The sequence below is a fragment of the Dermacentor variabilis genome, chromosome 11 (assembly GCF_050947875.1).
Source record: "Dermacentor variabilis isolate Ectoservices chromosome 11, ASM5094787v1, whole genome shotgun sequence".
NCBI lineage: Eukaryota > Metazoa > Arthropoda > Arachnida > Ixodida > Ixodidae > Dermacentor > Dermacentor variabilis.
The window spans coordinates 28,940,977-28,960,742 of NC_134578.1; the positions used below are offsets into that span (position 1 = coordinate 28,940,977).

General features: G+C 47.6%; 1 protein-coding gene across 2 annotated transcripts in view; it reads right to left on the reverse strand.

Annotated features, from left to right (window-relative positions):
• The window catches only part of CCT2 (chaperonin containing TCP1 subunit 2), a 41,419-nt gene that overhangs the window by 21,343 nt on the left and 310 nt on the right, over positions 1-19,766 (reverse strand). For both annotated transcript variants that reach the window (XM_075675657.1, XM_075675656.1), the window contains exons 2-5: positions 18,157-18,310; positions 12,821-12,935; positions 7,713-7,902; positions 1,418-1,620 (exon numbers count right to left, since the gene is read on the reverse strand). In XM_075675657.1, coding sequence (XP_075531772.1) covers positions 1,418-1,620; positions 7,713-7,902; positions 12,821-12,935; positions 18,157-18,303 — 655 coding nt within the window. In that variant the 5' untranslated portion in view covers positions 18,304-18,310. The remainder of the gene's footprint in view (positions 1-1,417; positions 1,621-7,712; positions 7,903-12,820; positions 12,936-18,156; positions 18,311-19,766) is intronic.

Consider the following 19,766-nt stretch of genomic DNA (forward strand, 5'->3'; position numbering starts at 1 on the left):
CACAGCCTGCCAAAATCCAATATATATCTTTTTTTCATTACAAAACGTATGCATTTTGCATACACATTTTCAATAACGTTACGATCCAAGATAATAAATGATCAGTGTCGCAAATTCATTACATCAAGGTCAATCACCGCAATGCCTTCTTTACATGGAGGCCACAATTACACGGGCTTTTATGGGGATGGCATTCGGGATTGAGAAAAATTTGTAAAATCCAGAAATTCGTTACACAGAGGTTCATTACATCCAGGTTAACTGTACAGTTAAACCTCGATGTAACAAAGTAGGTGAAATGGGCAATTTACTTCCTTACATCGAAATTTCGTTGTATTGAAATTCGACTTTCTATGCAGGTAAGTATAGTCGCCAATCGGTTTTCTACACGAGAAAGGGCCGCAGAATTTTCTCAATTATCCAGAAACCGATAAAAGCAAATTTGTATGAGAAAACAATTCATTTCGACGAATTTGGGAGTACGCAACAAATGATACGGTTTCATGCCACGTTGATGATATCTTCACATAGGCAGTACGAATTAAGCGGAGCCAGCCACACTTTCGTGTGCATTCCGCCCCCACGGCTTATAGCGTCACTGGCATTTGGACAATGCTATCATGATAAGTGGCTGCAGCGGGGATAGAATGCTTCATTTGCCTCTCGCTCCAACGGGTCACCGAATTACGCTACCTTCAATACCAAACGCGTGGGAAGACAGCTTACATGATGTCATGCTGTCTCGACACATCCACTCTTTGCACATGCGGAAGATTACCTCTAAATTAGGGTGTGTGGTTGCGTATGCACTCAGCTGCGCTTACAGCTATGTGCAGCCACGGCCGAGACGCGCGCCAACTTAACCCCCTCTCCCCCATCTTTCCGCAAGCGAGCTCCCCTTTCCCTCTGCTCGGGCAGGGAGGTGGCAGCCACTCGTGCGTGAAGCCACCATCTTTCTTTCTCACCCTCGCACACTTTCACTTGCACCTAAAGCACAAAGTGGGCAGGACACGATAGGCTCATATCGCAGTTGGACTTTATGCGGAACATGATGTGGCTTAACTTCGGCAGTCGCTTTTGCTGCTCCGCACGTGATTTAAAGTGCGTTTGCAAGCAACCGCTTGTAATCCAATCATTTGACCATCGGCGTCTGCGGAAGTCTCCATTTATTTTATCAGCATTCCCTTGCTGCGGAAGCTAAAATTCGTTATATTGAAATTGCATGCAAACACACTTCATTATACTGAGGTTCTAAATAGATGGCGCTCTATGAATGAGAGGTTATGAAAATTTAAATACTTTGTTATATCGAAAACTTCATTATACAAAAGTTTGTTATATCGAGTTTTAACTGCATTAGAATAGAATACAGAACGTTTCAGTAGGTATGGCACAAGAAAAGTGTTCCATCGCTCACCCTCGGCCAGGAAGGAGTCGGTGAGGTTGCTGCCCAGCCGTTTGAGGATCTGGATGGCGTCCAGGTTGCCCGAGCCTTTCAGCCGCATGACGGCGTCAAAGGCCAGCTGGGCGAAGAACTCCTTGTGCTGCGCCAGGATCTTGGAGCCCAGTGTTGTGCGAGCTATGTTCAGTATGTCCTCCCGGAAACGAGCCTCGTCGGCGCTGAGAGGCAAAAGTGGCAGTTCGTTTCTAAACCCCACAGGAATGGGACTACATCATAAACAACAAAGAACAACTACAGCTGACAGTCAATAGCAGAAATGAATGGTGAAAGCAAACAAGAAAAAATAACCACACAGATCCCATTCACTTTGGGTTTGGGAAATGGTGTAAATGAAGCTTACATGAGCCATCAAAACATAACAGTGCCTTCTAATAAGAAATGCGCAGTGAATTTCGGTCACATGTGTTCCATAATGGCCATCAGCAATGATGGCTTCTGCAATCTGCAAGGTAAATTTTATTCAAGGGCGATATTCTCGAGGAGTAACTTTCGGTGATACTATCACTAGAGGCCCTGGCTTTCCGCGATTTCGCGGAAAATCTCGGAATTGATGTTTTTTCTGCGAAAACGCAATTAAAAAAAAAAATCTGCTTTTTGAAGCAGCAGTGAAATGCTGTTTCTCACAGTTTTCACAAGATGGCGCTATGCGTCTTAAAAATGACAGATCAAGTGAAAGCTGCGAAAGGTGACGGAAAAGTAGTATTTTCTTCATAATTAATACTAAGAGCGTTTCTATTGTCTCAACACCTTTTACTGATGAAGAAATGCAATTTCCATATTAAAATATTCTCGCCTTTTAAAAAAATTGGCTAGGTGGCACACCTGCCACCCGAATCAAAGGACTCAGCCATAGCCATAGTCATCAATCCATCCAACGTTTGCTTTAACAGAAAGTGTGTCATTTTACTGTTTGCTTTGTGTTTCGAGTTGGTAATCAAGATGGCTCCCACAGGATCTCATTTGAGCAAGAAGACAGCCAAAGAATGTGCTCGAGAATACAAGAACGCCAGCTTTTACGAAGATGCAGGAGTCCTTTTGTGCCGAGTATGTGCGAGAGCAGTTGACCATCGGCACAAGTCAACTATTGACGAGCATATCGAGAGCAACTGTCACCGTAAGAATGCAGAAGCAAGAGACTCTTCCAAGTCAAATCCCTGACTTAGCGGCCATTGAACATAATATGTTTTGTAGCTGCATAAACCGTACCAGCTTATTACATACGTATCAGTTAACACGTAGTGTTTTCACTCTTCATCACGCAAACACGGCGGTGCTTCGTCTCCATCGGGTGGCCCGGCAAAACAAGCCTCAGAGACATTGCTACGGAACAGCCGCCACAGTGTGGCTGCACTGAGGAGAAGGAAGACGACGTGGCCACCGCTTGATATAGCGTCGCCATCATTGCCACCGCTTGTCTACGTGTAAATATATTGTAGACTCGTACGTCAGCTACACGTAACATTAATTTGGTGGAGGTGGACGTTCCCCGTACCCGTCATGGAGCTTCGCAGCGGTTGCAACGGCGACAGTGCAACTTCGGCTCCTGCTGGCGGCACTTCCTCTACGCAACCGTCTCCGCCTGCAGCCCCGACCTACGTCGCCATTTCCCCACCTCGGGATCCTGGTATTTTCAACGGAGTCGGCAGTCCTGATGTTGACGACTGGCTCCGCTTATACGAACGTGTCAGCACCAGTCACAGGTGGGATTCGACTATTATGCTCGCGAACATTGTTTTCTACCTCGACGGAGCTCCACTTGCATGGTTCCAGACTCACGAAGAGGAGATCTCGAGCTGGGATCTCTTCAAAGAGAAGCTCCGCGACCTTTTTGGCAATCCCTTCGGTCGTCAAGTCAATGCCAAGAAAGCCCTAGCCACACGTGTACAGACGTCGACCGAGTCCTACGTGTCCTACATTCTCGACGTCTTGGCCCTTTGTGCCAAGGCTGACCCGACCATGTCTGAGGACGATAAGGTAAATCACGTCCTCAAAGGGATTGCTGACGACGCCTTCAATTTACTGGTGTTTACCAACGTCACCAGCATCGATACGATCCTCAAGGAGTGCCGCCGTCTTGAGCATGCTAAAAGCCGCCGGTTATCCCAGCACATCACGCGACTTCCCAACACAGCTGCTACGTCATCCTGTGACGACCTCTTCCACCAGCCGTCGCGATGTGCTACACGTAACAATATGAACAACGGCCTCCAAGCGCCCTGTGCATTTGCGCGTGAAGCCTCATTAACATCAACATCATTTCGGCACCGCCCCAGAGAGTGTGGTGGTTTCGTGTAAGCGAGGACTCGCGCGATGCCAAAGCTCGGATAAAAAAGACGCCGAGTGCTCAGCATAAAAGAAAAATTAGACATCATTCCTGCTGTCGAACGTGACACGAAGAAGTCGGCGCTGGCACACGACATGGGTCTACTGTTGACTACGGTGTGTGGCATTCGGAATGTGAAATTGCTCGGCAGCGCTACTGCGACCGCAAAGAGATGTCGGCTGTTAGGTTCGACTTTTCGTCATCGTTGCCTCTGTTTTGCCGAAGTGTTGCCTAGCGACAGTGACAAGGATGACACGGAAAGCGACAGCACAGGCGATTCAAGCCCAACAGTGGCAGAAGCCGCGCGTTACGTCAGCCTCACGAATGCAATCGTCGCGATGAGAACAGCCCCCCACAATGAAAAGGTGCGCCGTGACTTCTGCAACGCTGCCGGGCCCAAGCACGGAGAATATGCGACGCTAACGAGGAATCTGCAATGCGAGTGTTTGCCAAGAAGAGGGGGCTGGTTGAAAAGCTGGCTTGCAGCTTCAGTAAGTTTGAGGCCACTGTCGTCACTGCCAGGCCGCGGCGGCATTAAACGAAGATAACACTTTTGTCGCGTGAAGTAAATAAATACTGCCGTGTTTTTTCTCCTTTCATCACACTCTCTCTTCCGTTTTTGACAGGTGAGTGGGCTATCTCATGCTATTCTGGTTAAGCAGTACTACCATTAGGTACATACTGTTTCCGAGCTCCGGCCAAGTACGGTTTAACTGTGGTTAGCCTCCCCAAGGAATGCGGAAAGACGCTCAATGACACACCAGAAATGACGTGGCACAACCGCACCTAATTCCAAGTATATACCACCATATTTATTCGAATCTCGGCCGGCCCCGATTGTAAGCCGACATCTGAAAGTCTGAAACGAGAAAAAAAAAAAAAAGAAACTTTTGGTTGAATGTAGGCCAAACAAAAAAGCGAGGACAGCATTCACAAAATGAAAACGGCATTTATTGAATATGAGCATGCCGAGCTCATTCTACACCGCTATTTTCCTTTTTACTGCCATCTCCTCACTGCGGCTGGCGCACACAAGAAGCCCCCTCGAGAGAGCGTAAACTTTTATTTCAAATCAACAAGATTTGAGTCCGGCGTCTTTTTAGTGGGTCTGGGCACCCGCCGCGGACGCGGTTCCGAGACCTTGTCTCGAAGCGGCTTCCTCGGCTCGCCGGAGGGCCCAGAGTTGTGCTGTCAGGTCAGAGCTGAGCAGTGCGGTCATCCAGCGTGACTGGAGGCTGGCGGTGGAAGAGACGGAGGGGTCGGCACTGCCCGACTTGTTTGTTAGGTCCCGACACTCCCATAACATATGATTTAGTGTAGCAACCTCGCCACACGATGTGCATCTGTTTGTAGTGTACATGTCTGGATACATGGCGTGCATGAGTCTGGGGTTTCTGTAAGAGTCTGTTTGTAATTCTCTGAAGTGTACTGCTTGCGTCCTGTCTAACCTAGCGTGAGGGAATGGGTATACAGTCGCCGACCGTTTATTCGGACCTCACGGGGACTGCGAAAATGTCCGAATAAACAGGTGTCCGAAAAAGCAGATTAAGAAAAAAAAATGAAATCCTTTATTTCCACGCACTTATTCGGGCTCGGCAGTAGGCTTGGAAGAAATCGTGAATGCGCCGTTGCACGCTGTTCTGTTTACGCGCAATCAGATAAGCCTGAATCTCGGAGAGGGTCGTACGGTCACTATTGGCGGCTGAAAGCACAGTCACTGCTTGTACACGCTCCGCATGCGACGGCAGCGTAGCACATCGTGCGTCATCTTCCGACTCAGAGTCATCGTCCGGCGGTGCAGCAGAAACCTGACGAATGATCTTGCCGTCGTCGAGTTCTGCGCATGTCAATACAGCAGTGTCAGCACCTATGAAACTGTCAAATGAGACGGTGTCTGGAATCGCAATGCAACCACTGCGCAGGTCTCGGCAGAACATTTTCCGCGTCAGTAGGGAGCACATCGGAAGGCGACAAATCTTAGGTCCCCCGGCACCCGCTTGCCGGCATTCCCCAGCGCAGTTTGCGCGGGCACTGTCGGCGCCATTAGACCCTTGACGCAATGTTTACGTATGCCGCGTTGGATCACCGAAACCTCGACACAGCACACAAAGCAAACACCACCGTGCCGACACCAGTCGCACAAACGAAAAACGCGGCCAGCTCGCAGCGTCTTGCGCGAAGAAACAAACCGGCTGCTGGATTGTCTTGACGTGGCTTACTAAGCTGAAACCGGAACTGCTGCAGAGCCGCTCTATCTAACCAGAGAGAAACGATGATGATGAGCGGGGATTTCCAGTAGCGCCACTTCGTGGGGCAGCAAGGAAGCTCCGTTCAAAACAAAAATGAACCATGCACTGGTCAGAGTCAGTGCATGGTGCTCTCGACCGAGCTGGCTAAAGGAGTGTCCGAAAAATCAGACGAGAGGTTGCAAGGTGTCCGAACTTTCGGCAGTTATACATTATGGTCTATGGGGAGAATGGCGGTGCCGCAAAGCTGACCGAATAATCGGGCATGTCCGAATTTTTGGAGTCCAGAAAATCGGTCGGCGACTGTATGCGTCTTTGTAATTGGTAGTGTGCCATGATGTCGTGAAAAGTGGTCATATGATCCTCCCATGCCCAGACATTAGCAGTACCCCGCGGGGGCTCGTCCTCCGATGCTGCTCGGTGAGTCAGGCCTCGAGCAACGCCGTGAGCCGCTTCGTTGGGGGTGCTCACTCCAGTGTGTGCCGGGATCCATAGCAAATGCCTTCGGTTATCAACGTCGGCCTCTCCCTGGTGTATGGGATGTCGCTGGAGTATCTGATACGCCTCTTGCGAGATGCGCCCATTTGCAAAATTGCGAACTGCCGTTTGCGAGTCGCAGATCACGTAAGTAGCTGTGGTTTGTGTGAGGGCCAGTGCTATGGCCGCTTCCTCTGCCGCTTCGGCATGTGCAGTGTTCACGGTGACACTCGTGAGGTGGTTGCCTCGGTGGCTAGTAACTGCCGCCACGAAACTCTTCCTGTCTCGATAGCGGGCTGCGTCGGTAAGACCGCCTCCTTGTCGTTAGAGTAACTTTTGTTCATTTGTTGTGCCCTGGCTTTACGCCTCTCCGTGTGGTGTTGGGGGTGCATGTTGCGAGGCAATGGGGGTACGTATAGTTGCTCGCGTATGGGTCTTGGAATGTCTACTTTGACGCCGTGTTGCGAGTGGTATGTGATGCCGAGATTTTCAAGTAAGTGTCTGCCCGGGCAGGTCTTGGATTGGCGTTCAAGTTGGGACACTTGTTGCGCCTCCACGAGTTCTTCGAGCGTATTGTGTAGGCCTAGTTCCAAGAGCTTGGTGGTGCTAACTCCAGGCGCAAGTCCCAACGCACATTTGTACGCCTTGCGTATGAGCGCGTTGAGCTTGTTTTTTTCAGCAACCGTCCAGTTGCGAAACGCTGCCGTGTACCTTATCTGAGAAATGACGAAATGACGATGGACATTTTTCTCATCGATGCCGAAGTCCCGCTCAGCTTGAACGTTTGAAGATGCCTCTATGGCTACCACAACTCTTCGTTTGAAAGCGGCAGCATAGCGACATCGCCTGTTTAGAGCCATTACGACAACGCCACGCCACATGCTTGTATGACACAGGTCAAAATGGCGACGTCGCTCGTGTACTTCACGTGGCTACTGGCTTTTCTAAGTGGTGCTAGCTGTGCATCAGATTTATCAAGTTCAATTGAAAACTGGCAAGCTTTTTAATATCCTCGAATCTAAGCCAACCCTAGAGTTTGGTAAAAGCTATCCTCTTACATTCGAATAAATATGGTAAGCATTTTTGCATCCCGCCCCCACCCCAAAGCACCTGCTGCAGCCAGGAATGGAAGCTACGACTGAGTGTTCGTCAGCTGAACGTCACAGCCAGCATGGCAGCTCAGGCCTAAAACAGAGACACCCACCTGTGGTCCTCTGCAAAGGATTCCAGGGCCTGACGAGCAACCGCTGTGGCCTGGCGCCACCCTGCAATGATGGTCTGCGGGTGGATCTTCATGCTGACCAGGTGCTCAGCTTCCTTGAGCAGCTCGGCCGCCAGCACTGTCACGGAGGTTGTCCCATCGCCCACCTCGTCGTCTTGCACCTTCGAGATGTCTGCACAGAGAGCGAAGAGGAGACACAGATACATGTTGCAGGTTGTCGCGTTTCAAGCTTCGTTTCTTTTTAGGGGTGTGTCAATACCGAATACCGTATTTACTCACGCAATGTATGCACTCGCACAATGAACACACCCCTAAATTAATTGTGAAAAATCTTACTTTTCTTTTCCTCACACAGTGAATACACCTCCAAAATTGCTACTGTGCAGTCTCTAGACTGAACGGTCGTGCTGTAGCTATTCAGAGAGGCTACAATCTCCAATTCTCGCCCATGTGTTTAAAGTAACGGCACTTAACGCTTAACGCATCCTTTTTACCAGTGCTGGCGCAAAGGCACCTCGCAGATTTGAGAGACAAAAAGTGCAACTGGCTCTCTGCAACCTACACAGTTTACATACTTTATGCTGATGTAATAGGAGAGCACGTGCGCGGGATGTGCAACGGAGTGCGGTGCACGGGAGAGTAACCTCCGTATTCAGAAATGCAACTTAACTTGAAGCTCATGCATGACTTGATATAAATGACGCCTGGTGCAAACACGCTGAAGACACTCATTGCATTTCCTTGGTGGGTTGACAACAGGCATCGTTTAAATCAAGTCAAGCATGGGCTTCCAAATTAAGAAGCATTTCTGAATATGGAGGTAAGTGAAGAAGGTGCTGCCGGCACTTGATCGACAAAGTGGTCATAGTCGGGCGCAGTGTCGAATTCGTGTGTCTGTGGCTCATTTTTCTGCCTACCTTGGGTTTCGATGTCTGCAATGGGTCTTAAGCTGAGTTACATGCTTGCTGTGAAACAATGAGTTAATCTGCTCACAAAACGGAAACACTGATTGGACACTGATAAACTTTGACATGCCGATAAGCAGGATAGTCCAGGGGTGCGATCGGAGATGGTTGTTCGGAGCGTTCGTTTGGTTACCGGCGCGCGCGATTGGCCTACTCCGCGCCGACGTCGCCAGCCGCGGGGCGTGGCCACGTTTTTGGCGACGTCAAAATGACGACACGCTCCTGTCAATCATCCTCCCACCGAGCATTTCGTCTGCTAGGTGCCGAACCCGACGGGAGCTGGGAAGTTTGGAGCAATCATACGGCTTCGCATGGCGTGTCTGCTGGATTGGATCCAACAGGCGGCCTTTTCGGCTGCAGAATGGCACGTTTGAATCCAATCCATAGTTTAATTCGAGAAAATGGCGCTTCCGTTGGGAACTTAGGTTGTTGCGCTGGCGTTTCTAGAGGAAGGAGGAGAGCGGGTGGCGGTGCGAAACGTTTTGAAGAAATGGCAGAAAATGAATTCCGGCGTCGTTTTTTGTTTCTTGAAAAAAATAATTCGTTGGTTGTACAAAGAAATCAACAACATCATCGATGCCAGCGAGCCACTGGAATGTTGTCGTTGCCTCTTGAAAAGTGCGCCACTCTTCCCCTCGTTTCTTTTTTTTTTCTTCTCACTGTGCGCAACACCACCTAGGGACGACGCAAAGAACCTAATAGTTATAAATTGCAGTAGTCACACGTACTACTATTTGAAAACGTGTTTGGGCTTGAGAAGAAAAAAATACATTCTTTTAGATAAAGATTTAATTCATTTGGAAGACGAGAAACATTTGGTTTTGTAGTATACTGTTTGCAAGCAGACGACAAACGACAGAGGTAAACTTCCGTGGAGGTCACCGCTTCCTGATTGGCTGCTCTCTCCGCCCCGCTGTCACAAATTTTGCATACTGCAACTTTGTGACGTTGCAGCAACTGAATAGAACGCGTATCAGACAAAATATCTCCGATCGCGCCCCTGGAAAGAGACGCACACAGCACGCTTGCCAAATCAGATGCACATTTAAACGTGATGCTTGCATTAGCTGCAGATGGCCAAAAGCGGTTGTGAGGACGAGCTAGGGCACGACCGGAGATCGCTGTTCTGAACACACGCTCAGTTTCGCTGTGTGCGACTGGCCTAGCCGCGTTGGCTTCACGCAGCTCATGCGTTGGTTCTTTATTCTATGATGGAACCCCGATGTGGATGAAGTGGCCCGCAGCCTGAACAACAGGTTTATTGGTTTCGATGAGGAGTGAATTTACAGCTTGCAAATAATATAGATGTATTTTTACTGCAAAGGTAAGTTATCTTATGCATGTTCCAAATCATTGCCATCTTACTTTTCAATTTTTGCTGTTCAAAAATGCCTCCACGAAATTTACCCCGTGCGATAAATGCACCCCTTACCTTTGCTTCAGTATATTGGGAAAAAGTGCATTCATTATGCAGGCGTATACGGTAGTTGATTTCAAATTGACTGAATCTACCGAATCAAGAAAAACAAGCCGAATATTAAATATCTAAATTTCTTTAACAAAATTTAATGCTTAGAAATTTTGGGCAAGAAAAATGTGCTGCACATTCTCGGAGTCTCCTAGCATTCCATAACAAGAATGTAGCAACCTATCAGTAACTTAGGTACATGCAAACAAAGATATACATTACAGTCTACTCTTACTAAAGGGAACAGCAAATCAGTATGCCAGCACAGATTATAGCTCAGTTCTCGTATATCATATGAAGGTCTGAAATTTTTTTTATTAATAGAATTTTTGAATAGAATAAAGAGTTTTTTTTTTTCTGAAACTAATGAATTTGTGGCATTTTGTTGCACTGAATACCAATGAGGTCCTCTCTAATAGTGGACATGCGTTTTGCGACAATCTTTCATTTATTGCATAGGAAGTCTTGCTTTCCAGTTTTACTGTTAAATACAGAACAGCTATTTCAGCTTCATGGTAGGTGGGTTGTCGTAAGGCCAATCTGCACGACAGACGAAAGGACTGTGCATCACATGACTCGATCCAGGCTCGGCAAGTAGCTGGCGCCAACAGTACAAGAGCCAGGTACCGTTCATGCCGTTTTATTGCCAGCTTCAGCATGATTTGCTACCTGTTGAATATTTTGACATCTGGTGGGTCACGGCATGTGACCCTATATACGTGTGACGCTTGCTCCCCTCGCTCCTCATTTATCAGCAGCCTGGAAAATGCATGCAAATGGCCATGACACTTTTGCGCTTGCCGTGTAAACCCAAAGCTAGTACAGTCAATGACCAATCTTCCGGACACCTGATAATTCGGACGTCTTCGTGGCACCGCAATCTACCCCACAGAGTCAATGTATAAGAATGTCTGAAATTTTCGATGCAAAATACCTTTGCCGTCCAATCTTTCTACTTTTGCCATGACTGCAGGTCTGAAACAGCATTACTCGCATCCAGCCATGCCACCATTTTTATTATCTCGCCTTTTCTAACCAGTGCTTTTAGATGCAATGCTGTAGCCAACACCGTGGCTACTTCGACATTCGCTAACAAGCTCCTTTGTTCGGTGCCGTGCTTTCCATAGAATTAATTTGCTGTCATTAGCAATGGCGCCTTTGTGTTCCTCGTCAATGCCTTGGAAGCTCAAGAAGCATGGTGCGTTGCATAATGCCGATTCCCAAAACTCAGCTCCGCCTCAGCACAGCAGTGTTACGCAGTGAAGCAAATGCAAAGTATTACGGCAAAGCATGCCAAGGGTGAGAAGGCGCAATTGTCAAAGGACATGGTATGTATTCTTTAATTATACACATACATTTGCTGTCTCCTATCACAGTATGAGCACTGATACATCTAATAAGTGTACTGGCAGGCCTTCAGAGCTACTTTGGATGGACGTGTGGCAAAAGAAGCCTTTAAGGGCAGTAAAAAACATGCATTTGTTTTTTCGGAATACCCAATTTTACAGACAATTTTGCGGCCCCTAGGGAGTCCGAACAATTGGATGTTGACTGTATAATGACAGGTTGCTCAAAGCTAAAAAAAGAAAAGAGGGTATCAATGATGTGAGTCTACGAACGGCGTTGGGAATGAGAGGTCACCATGCGATGTGGCATAAAGATGGTGGCCGTGAACAACTTTCCCGTCATCCTGTGTATTTGCTCTGATTTGCTAGACAGTCCGTAGGCTTTTCAAATGTCCCATGGTTGCTGCAAACAGAACTGGGACGATTCGGCACCAAACTGTAACTTTAGTTGCTTACGCCAGTGAAGAAGCACCCATTAGGCCTAATGTTAGAGGCAGCGTGGCCGTGATGAAAATCCTCCACTGGTCGATGTAAGCTGTAACAAAATGCTTGCCACTAATATGTTCGTATGGGTGGCTCATTAGTGACTGGTCCAGAGATCATATATGCAGGTTAGATTGATGGCTTTTGAAGTGGCGCGAAGTTTGTCACCACATACTTAACACACAGATCGTGCTGACAAAATTTTTTTTGAATGTTTATTCTTCAAGGTATGGTGCTGTAAACCGGAACATTTATTAACGTTATGTGGTTATTTCGGATATGACGTTAATTTCTGTTTATCTCCTTGGGTTCTATTTTTATGCGACACAACTCCAATTAAGTTTCTGCAAAGATTTAGAAAATATCAGTTCCTCAGCACTCTGGCTTCCCAGTTCCTCGGGCTTCTGTATGGTTCAAGGAGTATCAACCAACCTTGTTGCTCTGCTTACGATATAACAAGAGTTACGAGACTTTGATGTAGAAACTTGATAAGAGTGTTCTGTTGATGCGTAACATTAAAACCTCAACTCTTGTTCTAGGGTACACAAAGGCACACAAGCGGGACATGGGGTTCTGGCTACACAAAGCCATTTGGCGAAACTATGTTTAGACCTCCCTATTGGCTGCATGCAGTACTATCAAAGAAAAAAAGAAATCAGGCCCCTAAGTTCCCCTCATTCTTCCAATGTTTTGTTTTTATTTCTGCAGGGTAAGCTGCAATGATGGTTTTTTTAAATGAAGCACCGACGCTTTTTCAGGCAATTGTTCGTCTACCTCAATCCTCTAGACGACTGTGCTGGTTGCGAGATAAAGAGGGAGCTGACTTACCGACGAGGATCTTGGCAGCTGGGTTGTCAACGCCTACTGCCTTGAGGATGGTGGCCCCATCGTTGGTCACCTCGACCTTTCCCTCCTGGCGTCCCTGGCACATCAGGATCTTGTCCTGGACAACAGCGGGAGAGGGAGGACGGTGAACCCACTTCCCACCTCCATAATCAACAACCTCGGTCGCACACAGAATGCATTCAAGTGACTCAAGGGTCCAACCAAGGGATGTCAAAAAGCAATTAGTTTTCACCCAAAGCTTCAAAGAGTTACATTTCGTGCTAGAAGACTCGTCCACTTGAGGGGAGGGGGGGGGGGGGGAAATTCCTATGCCTACATAGGCTGCTCACGCACGTATATCCCCTTTAGGGGCTTCGCGCACGATTCTGCATCCCAAGCAAAAGCACCGAGGAAAAATAACAATTTTCAAAATGTGTTGCAGCCAAACACTTATGATTAGTCGTACTTTTGGTAACAGCGCAAAAGCAACATGGTCAAAAGGGGAGAAAAACACGACGACACGGCGCTGACTCGCAACTGATATTTTATTCAGGAAGTTCATGTGGAGCACACATGGTATGTGTCGATGATGTAACTATAAGGATTGATATAAATAATGAAACTCTTTTTCGTCAAGAATGACTATGGTGCACTTATGCATGTGCCCCCCCCCCCCCACCTCCCCCAATCTTTGTTGAATGCTTCTGCTATTTCTCTTGCCATCTGGCTTGCATGCTTGAAGATGATAGAAGTTTCATTAAAGATAGGAGCACAGCCACATGATTTGCAATGCACAGAAAGATGTAGTGGTGCAGCCTTTTGCAGAGAACTCATGCTCTCCAAGACGAAAATCAATGCCACGCTTCATTTGTCCAACATATTCATTACCACCCGACAGAGCAATGACACACACAGCTCCTCAACCAAGTTAACAAGTATATTGCATGTGCAAAAGGAATCAGGTATGTCATTCCTCTGTCTTGTAGTACAGTGTAGTCCACTTATAATGACATTATAACAAAAAATCTGGTTGTTATAACTGATGATCACTATATCTGGACTGCCATAAAAATAGAAAGCAAAAAAAAAAAAAGAAGCTGCTGAACATACCTCCATAGCTCTGACACCAAATTTGCCACTTACAATAAAAAATTGCCGTTGTAGAAAGTAGGCTGTGAAAAATAAAACATTAATTTATACCTTTAAGCAGCGTGTCAAGCGTTAGGCGTACTGAAATAGAAATCTGCACTTGCTATTGCGAAAGTTACAGGTTCACAACCACAGTGTGCATCGCATCCAGCGGCTGCGCGAACACTGGTGGCTATAATTTAGCGTGCACGAAATCAGTGAGCGACTCTGTCAATGACAGTGCCCTTTGCGTGAACGTTAGGGTCGGTGTCAAAGGCGAGCCACTGTCAATCTCGTCGTCACTGCTGCTGCTGTCATCGCACCAAAGCACCATCTGTGTCGCAACAACGATTGCCCCGTCGGGGATTCTTCACAGAATGAGGCAGCACTATCTGCACTCAGAAACTCCTCCATCGAAGCACCGCCTATTTTATCGCCAGTAGCGATGTGCTCTCTGAGTTCACTAATGTCAGCGGCTGCCACTGTGTTGGTTTCACACATGGAGGGTTTCGCCCTGGCGCACAAAGTCCGCCGTTTCCGTTGATTGGCATGATCACTCCTTCTAGCCTTCATGATCATCGACTGCGCGAGCCTGTACTTTGAGTCTTGCAAAATTTGCAGCTTCGCCCCAAGCAACACAGCTTTGCTGTTTGTTGGCGCACAGACCGGTGTTTCCGCGGCGCATTTCCGCACTCGCTGAGGGAGATGGTAGAAAGGGAGCGCAGGTGTGATTTGCTTTGCGTTTTTTTTTTCTCTGGACGCTCGCCGGCGACACAGACGCGAAGCAACTGGCGCCATCTTCTGGGACGCGCTGCGCGATAATGGCGGCAGATACAACTCGCATAGGCAAACTTTTCGCCCCGTACTGGTTAAGAGGAACTTAGCAACACAGATATCACGATTATTCTGCATGGGAAACGCCGCCCAAAAGGCAGAATTTCGATCTTATATCTGATATGCGGTGAATAACATTTTTATATACGGTTGTTTTTTTCTCACAGCCCTAATGCATAAGTTGATACTCTGAAGACGACTCATCTTCTTGTGCATTGCAAATCATGTGGCTGTGTTCCTATCTTTAACGAAACTTCTATTAACTTCAAACATACAAGCCAGATGTCAAGGGAAATAGCAGAAGCATACAACATAAAGATTGAGGGGGAGGGGGCACACGTACACATGAACCGTCGGTCGTTCTTCTCGAGAAAGAATTTTGCTACAGTCGAACCCCGCTACAACGAACGTCGCTTCAACGAAATTTTCGCTTCAACGAAATATTTCCAATTCCCCGTCAGCTCGCTATACAAAGTAATGGAACAAATTTCTCATCACAACGAACCATTTTTGGGGCGCGTTTCCGCTTCAACGAAATTTTTGCTATGCGAAGCTCGATTTAAAAATATATCTTACAATAAAACAAGCATATCGCCGCCCATCTATGTACTTCCATAGGCCCACGCTGCTTTGTTTCGCTAAACATTCGCTGGACCAAACTAATCCACTCACTGAAACGCACATGATCACCGCCATAGCTTGGTGTTGATGACTATCGGGCTGGCTGCCTTGCGACAAGGCGCGGGGGCAAGCTCCCGTTTTCTTCCAATCCAATTCAGAGCCGCAACCAATCCGTTGCCAAAGGACGCAGCAGCCTGGCAACAGCAGCGCGTTTGCCCTAGTTTTTTTCACTCGTGCTTGTGCTGCTAGTGCGCTGTAATGAATGCGAGCATGGCGACTTCATCTAGAAAGCGGAAGTTCCTCTCGCTTGAAGAGAAGGCACGGATTATCAGCGCGGCATCCAGTGGCAGGAAAAAGGGAGATGTTGCAGCGGACTTCGGCATCTCACAGAGCACGCTGTCAACGATCTTGAAGTCGAAAGACGCGATAGCGCAAGCTCTTTCTTCGGGGACATCCGCGAAGCGGAAAAAGCTGACGCAAGCGGCTCATGAGGACCTTGAGAAGGCTCTGTACACGTGGTTCCTCGACGTGCGCGCAAAGAAGATGCCGGTCAGCGGAAACATGTTGCAGCAAAAGGCACTTGGCTATGCTTGTATGCTGGGCATCAATGATTTCAAAGCCAGCTCAGGGTGGCTGACCCGTTTTAAGGCCAGGCATGAAATCGTCGCTAAAGTGCTGTGTGGGGAGTCTGCCTCATCAGACGCCGACGCTGCATCTGCTTGGGCATCAGCTACTGTGCCGGAATTAATGGAGAAATATGCCACATCAGACATATACAATGCCGATGAAACGGGACTTTTCTTCGAGCTCCTCCCCTCCAAGACGCTTCACATGAAGGGCCAGCCATGCAGCGGAGGGAAGCATAGCAAAAAGCGTGTGACTGTGCTCCTGTGCTGCAACATGGACGGGTCTGACAAGCGCTGCCCACTGGTGATAGGCAAAAGTGCGAAGCCGCGGTGCTTCAAAGGTGGCAAGAGCCTGCCCGTCAAATATGTTGCCAATAAGAAGTCTTGGATGACACGGGCCGTTTTCAAAGAGTGGCTAACCGCTTTCGACCGTGACATGACGGCAAAGAAACGTAAGGTTTGTTTGCTCATCGACAATTGCTCAGCGCATAACGTTGAAGACGTTCAGCTTCAAAGCGTGGAAGTAAGATTCTTCCCGCCGAATTGCACGGCTTTAATCCAGCCGCTGGATCAAGGTATCATCAATAGCGTTAAAAGCGCTTATCGACAGCGACTGATTCAGCGGCTGGTGTTAAACATCGACACCGGTCGGGCAATCGAAGTGGATTTGTACATGGCTGTACAGATGGTCTCAGCAGCGTGGACGGCAACCAGTCGCAGTATCATCTACAACTGTTTTGTGCACGCCGGCTTTCACTCCGATGCTCAACTGGCAGCGAACTCCACGTCGGACGAGGAAGGCTGCAGTACAATTGCTCCACCCTCCACAGAGGCCAATGCGGCATGGGCAGCCCTTCAGGACTCCGGAGATGTGCCGGCCGATGTTCACATCGGCGACTACATCGCTGTTGACAGTGAAGTGCTAGCTCACGAGGAGCTGAGTGACGAAGCTATAATTGAGGGCGTTCGCCACAACGACGCATCATCGGATGATGACAGCGACGCGGAGGACTTAGCGCCACCACCTGCAATAAAAGTGATGGATGCTTTTGATGTGATCCGCAGATTTTTCGGTGCTCACGATGACGACGTCGCGATGCAACTGTTCACCGAGTGCGAAAGCCGCGCCACTGCACTCGTGGCAAAAAAAAAGAAGCAGAAGAAGCTGACCGACTTCTTTGGAAATAAATGATGTTTTGGGACTATGTGGTCCAACCTGACAGTGTTTTTGGCCTGTTTTCGCCTCAACGAAATTTCGCTTTAACGAAATTTTTCGCGCGCCCCGTCAGTTTCGTTGTAGCGAGGTTCAACTGTATTGATATCAGACCTGATAATTACATCATCTGCACATACCATGTGTCTTGCGAAGGTCTGGGTTTTTGGACTTCAGTTCCTATATATGTGTGTGAACTTCCTGAATAAAATATCAGTCCTGAGTAAAAGCTATGTCGTGCTTTTCTTCCTTTTATCCGTGTTGCTTTTGCGCTGTTACCAAAAGAATGATGAATCCTAACACACTTGCCCACCTTGTTACCTTACTCCTGAGTGGATCAGTGCTGAAAGTTGGAAAATATGCATAAGGCCTTTTAGTAAAATGAGCTGGAAGGTAGACAGATTTGTGTGCGTGCGTTTGCTCTTGGTGTGAGTATGTTGTCATGAGTCAGGTTAATTTCTTTTGATTGTACTAATGTTTTACATCCATTATACTTCAAGTGGCTGGATGGGTGCTTTTCAAGATGCTAGGCATGAAATTGTTCTAATTTCTGACGTTCCTACAAAGAGAGCTTGCACATGGTGTCCACATGTTGCAGGCTTGACAAAACTGACTGAAGATATAAAAACAATAAGAAAATAAAAATAATAGAAAGTGATAAGACTAAATTTTCAATAGACACAATTGGCTCTCATAAAGGATATGAATGCACATGAACATGATGACATCACCATGGCCACCATGTTAGCTTGGCACAGGAAAAAAATCACACACCGATCCAAGCCACCTAAAGTTGTGAATGAGATTCGAACATCATGCCCAGAATGTCACTTGAATGCTTTGTGATTCAAACCACCGATACAGTTTAGCGCAACATGACAGCAGAGTGAGTCAAACGAGTAAGCTGACCAGCTCACCATGCCCTTGGGTCCCAGTGTGCTCTTCATCAGGTCACCAATCGCGATTGCACCCACAAACGAGGACAGCCGTGCTGTCTCCGCCTTTTCCTCTTCGGCCTCACCTTTGAGGATCCGCACCGCATTCAAGCTGCCCATTTGTGACATGGTTAGCCTGCAGGGACAGAACGACCATTGTGTGAGCGAACGAAATCGTCACTCCTGTTCCATACTTTGTGGGCAACACTGCAGAAGCTACACAGGCAGTGTGGTCACAGAAGTCGCACTCTGCATGTTTTGCAGTACAGTTGGTTTTGATCTGCGACACTTTACAACTGTAAGCCTTTGGACTCAAATCGCGCATCATTTGTGCACCTTTGTGCTGCCAATAAGCAACGTATGCGAGTATGTGAGGTCAAGCTGTGCATAGCAGCTGCTGGTCACAAAACCGTATAACACCCTTTGCTCAGTAGTAAATGGGTATAGATCTGGAACTGCTGCCACATAATAGTTACAGCCTATGGTGCAACATAAAGGTACAAAGCTTAGTGTTATATTACATGACCCAGACTCTTTGTTTCGCAAATGCGAAAAGTGGGAGAAGTCTCTTAGCTTTCGTAGAATTGCCAGCTACGTTTGAAACAGAGTACAGAGGTCTACAGAAAGTCTATAACGTGCTGGCGACACAGGTTCAATGCGGAAGCAAGTTCACTGACTAGTGCAGATTAATGTGCCGAGACTAACACCTGGGCTATCACGAGACACTGCAGCGGAAGGTTACTTTGATCAGGTGGTGCTGCTCCACATCGGACCCATGTCCAGCTATGTGAGCGCTAATTAGCATTACACTTTGGCCTGAATCAAAAAAGCGACCTAGCATCTCTGGGAAAATGCGACAGGTTGGAGGTCTGTGTCCGCGCAAGCAAAATTAAATTTCCTACCTGGAAGAAAAAAAAAAAATGTCAAGACAGGTACAATAAATAAAAACTGTTGCAGGCATTCATCCTTAACTGTAACATGTTACCCGTAACGCACACTTTTCGGCTGCCGCTATAACCAGTTTAACAATAGCAAAGTAAGTAAGTTCAGTTATACTTAATTAAAACGCTACCCTACATAAAGTGCTATGCTGCGCTCCCGTAACGAGTTCTCCCTTTCCCCAACAGGGCGCCATTTTAGTAGTTCACGTTGGGGGCCCACCGGCCCAATCAGAAACTGTTTCCGTTACTTTCGATTTAAAAATAAAGCTTGCAATACGGTTAAACCACGCAAAAAACAAACTTGACTGCCCGGAAAGGCTCCCAAGCCTGGCAGAACGGCCATGAAAACCGTGACCATAAAAGGAATCGGCACTGCCTCCGGAGTCCGTCATACGCCCACGACAACGCGACGCAGTCGTTCCGCTAAATCTGCGTTAAAGCTGCAGGCTACCACCTTCCTGATCTACGCGCACGCAAATTGTGAATGTCCGAGCGAAAAATCACGACGGCTTAACTTTCGCGAAAGTTCTCCGAGAGCCGGCAAATGAATTAGTTGTGACACCGGCACCGATTACGCTCTACGATCGCGATACGTGTCTCGCTTCGTGCAAAGTGAAACAACGTTATATCAAAATCTTAGCTCTAAGTCGG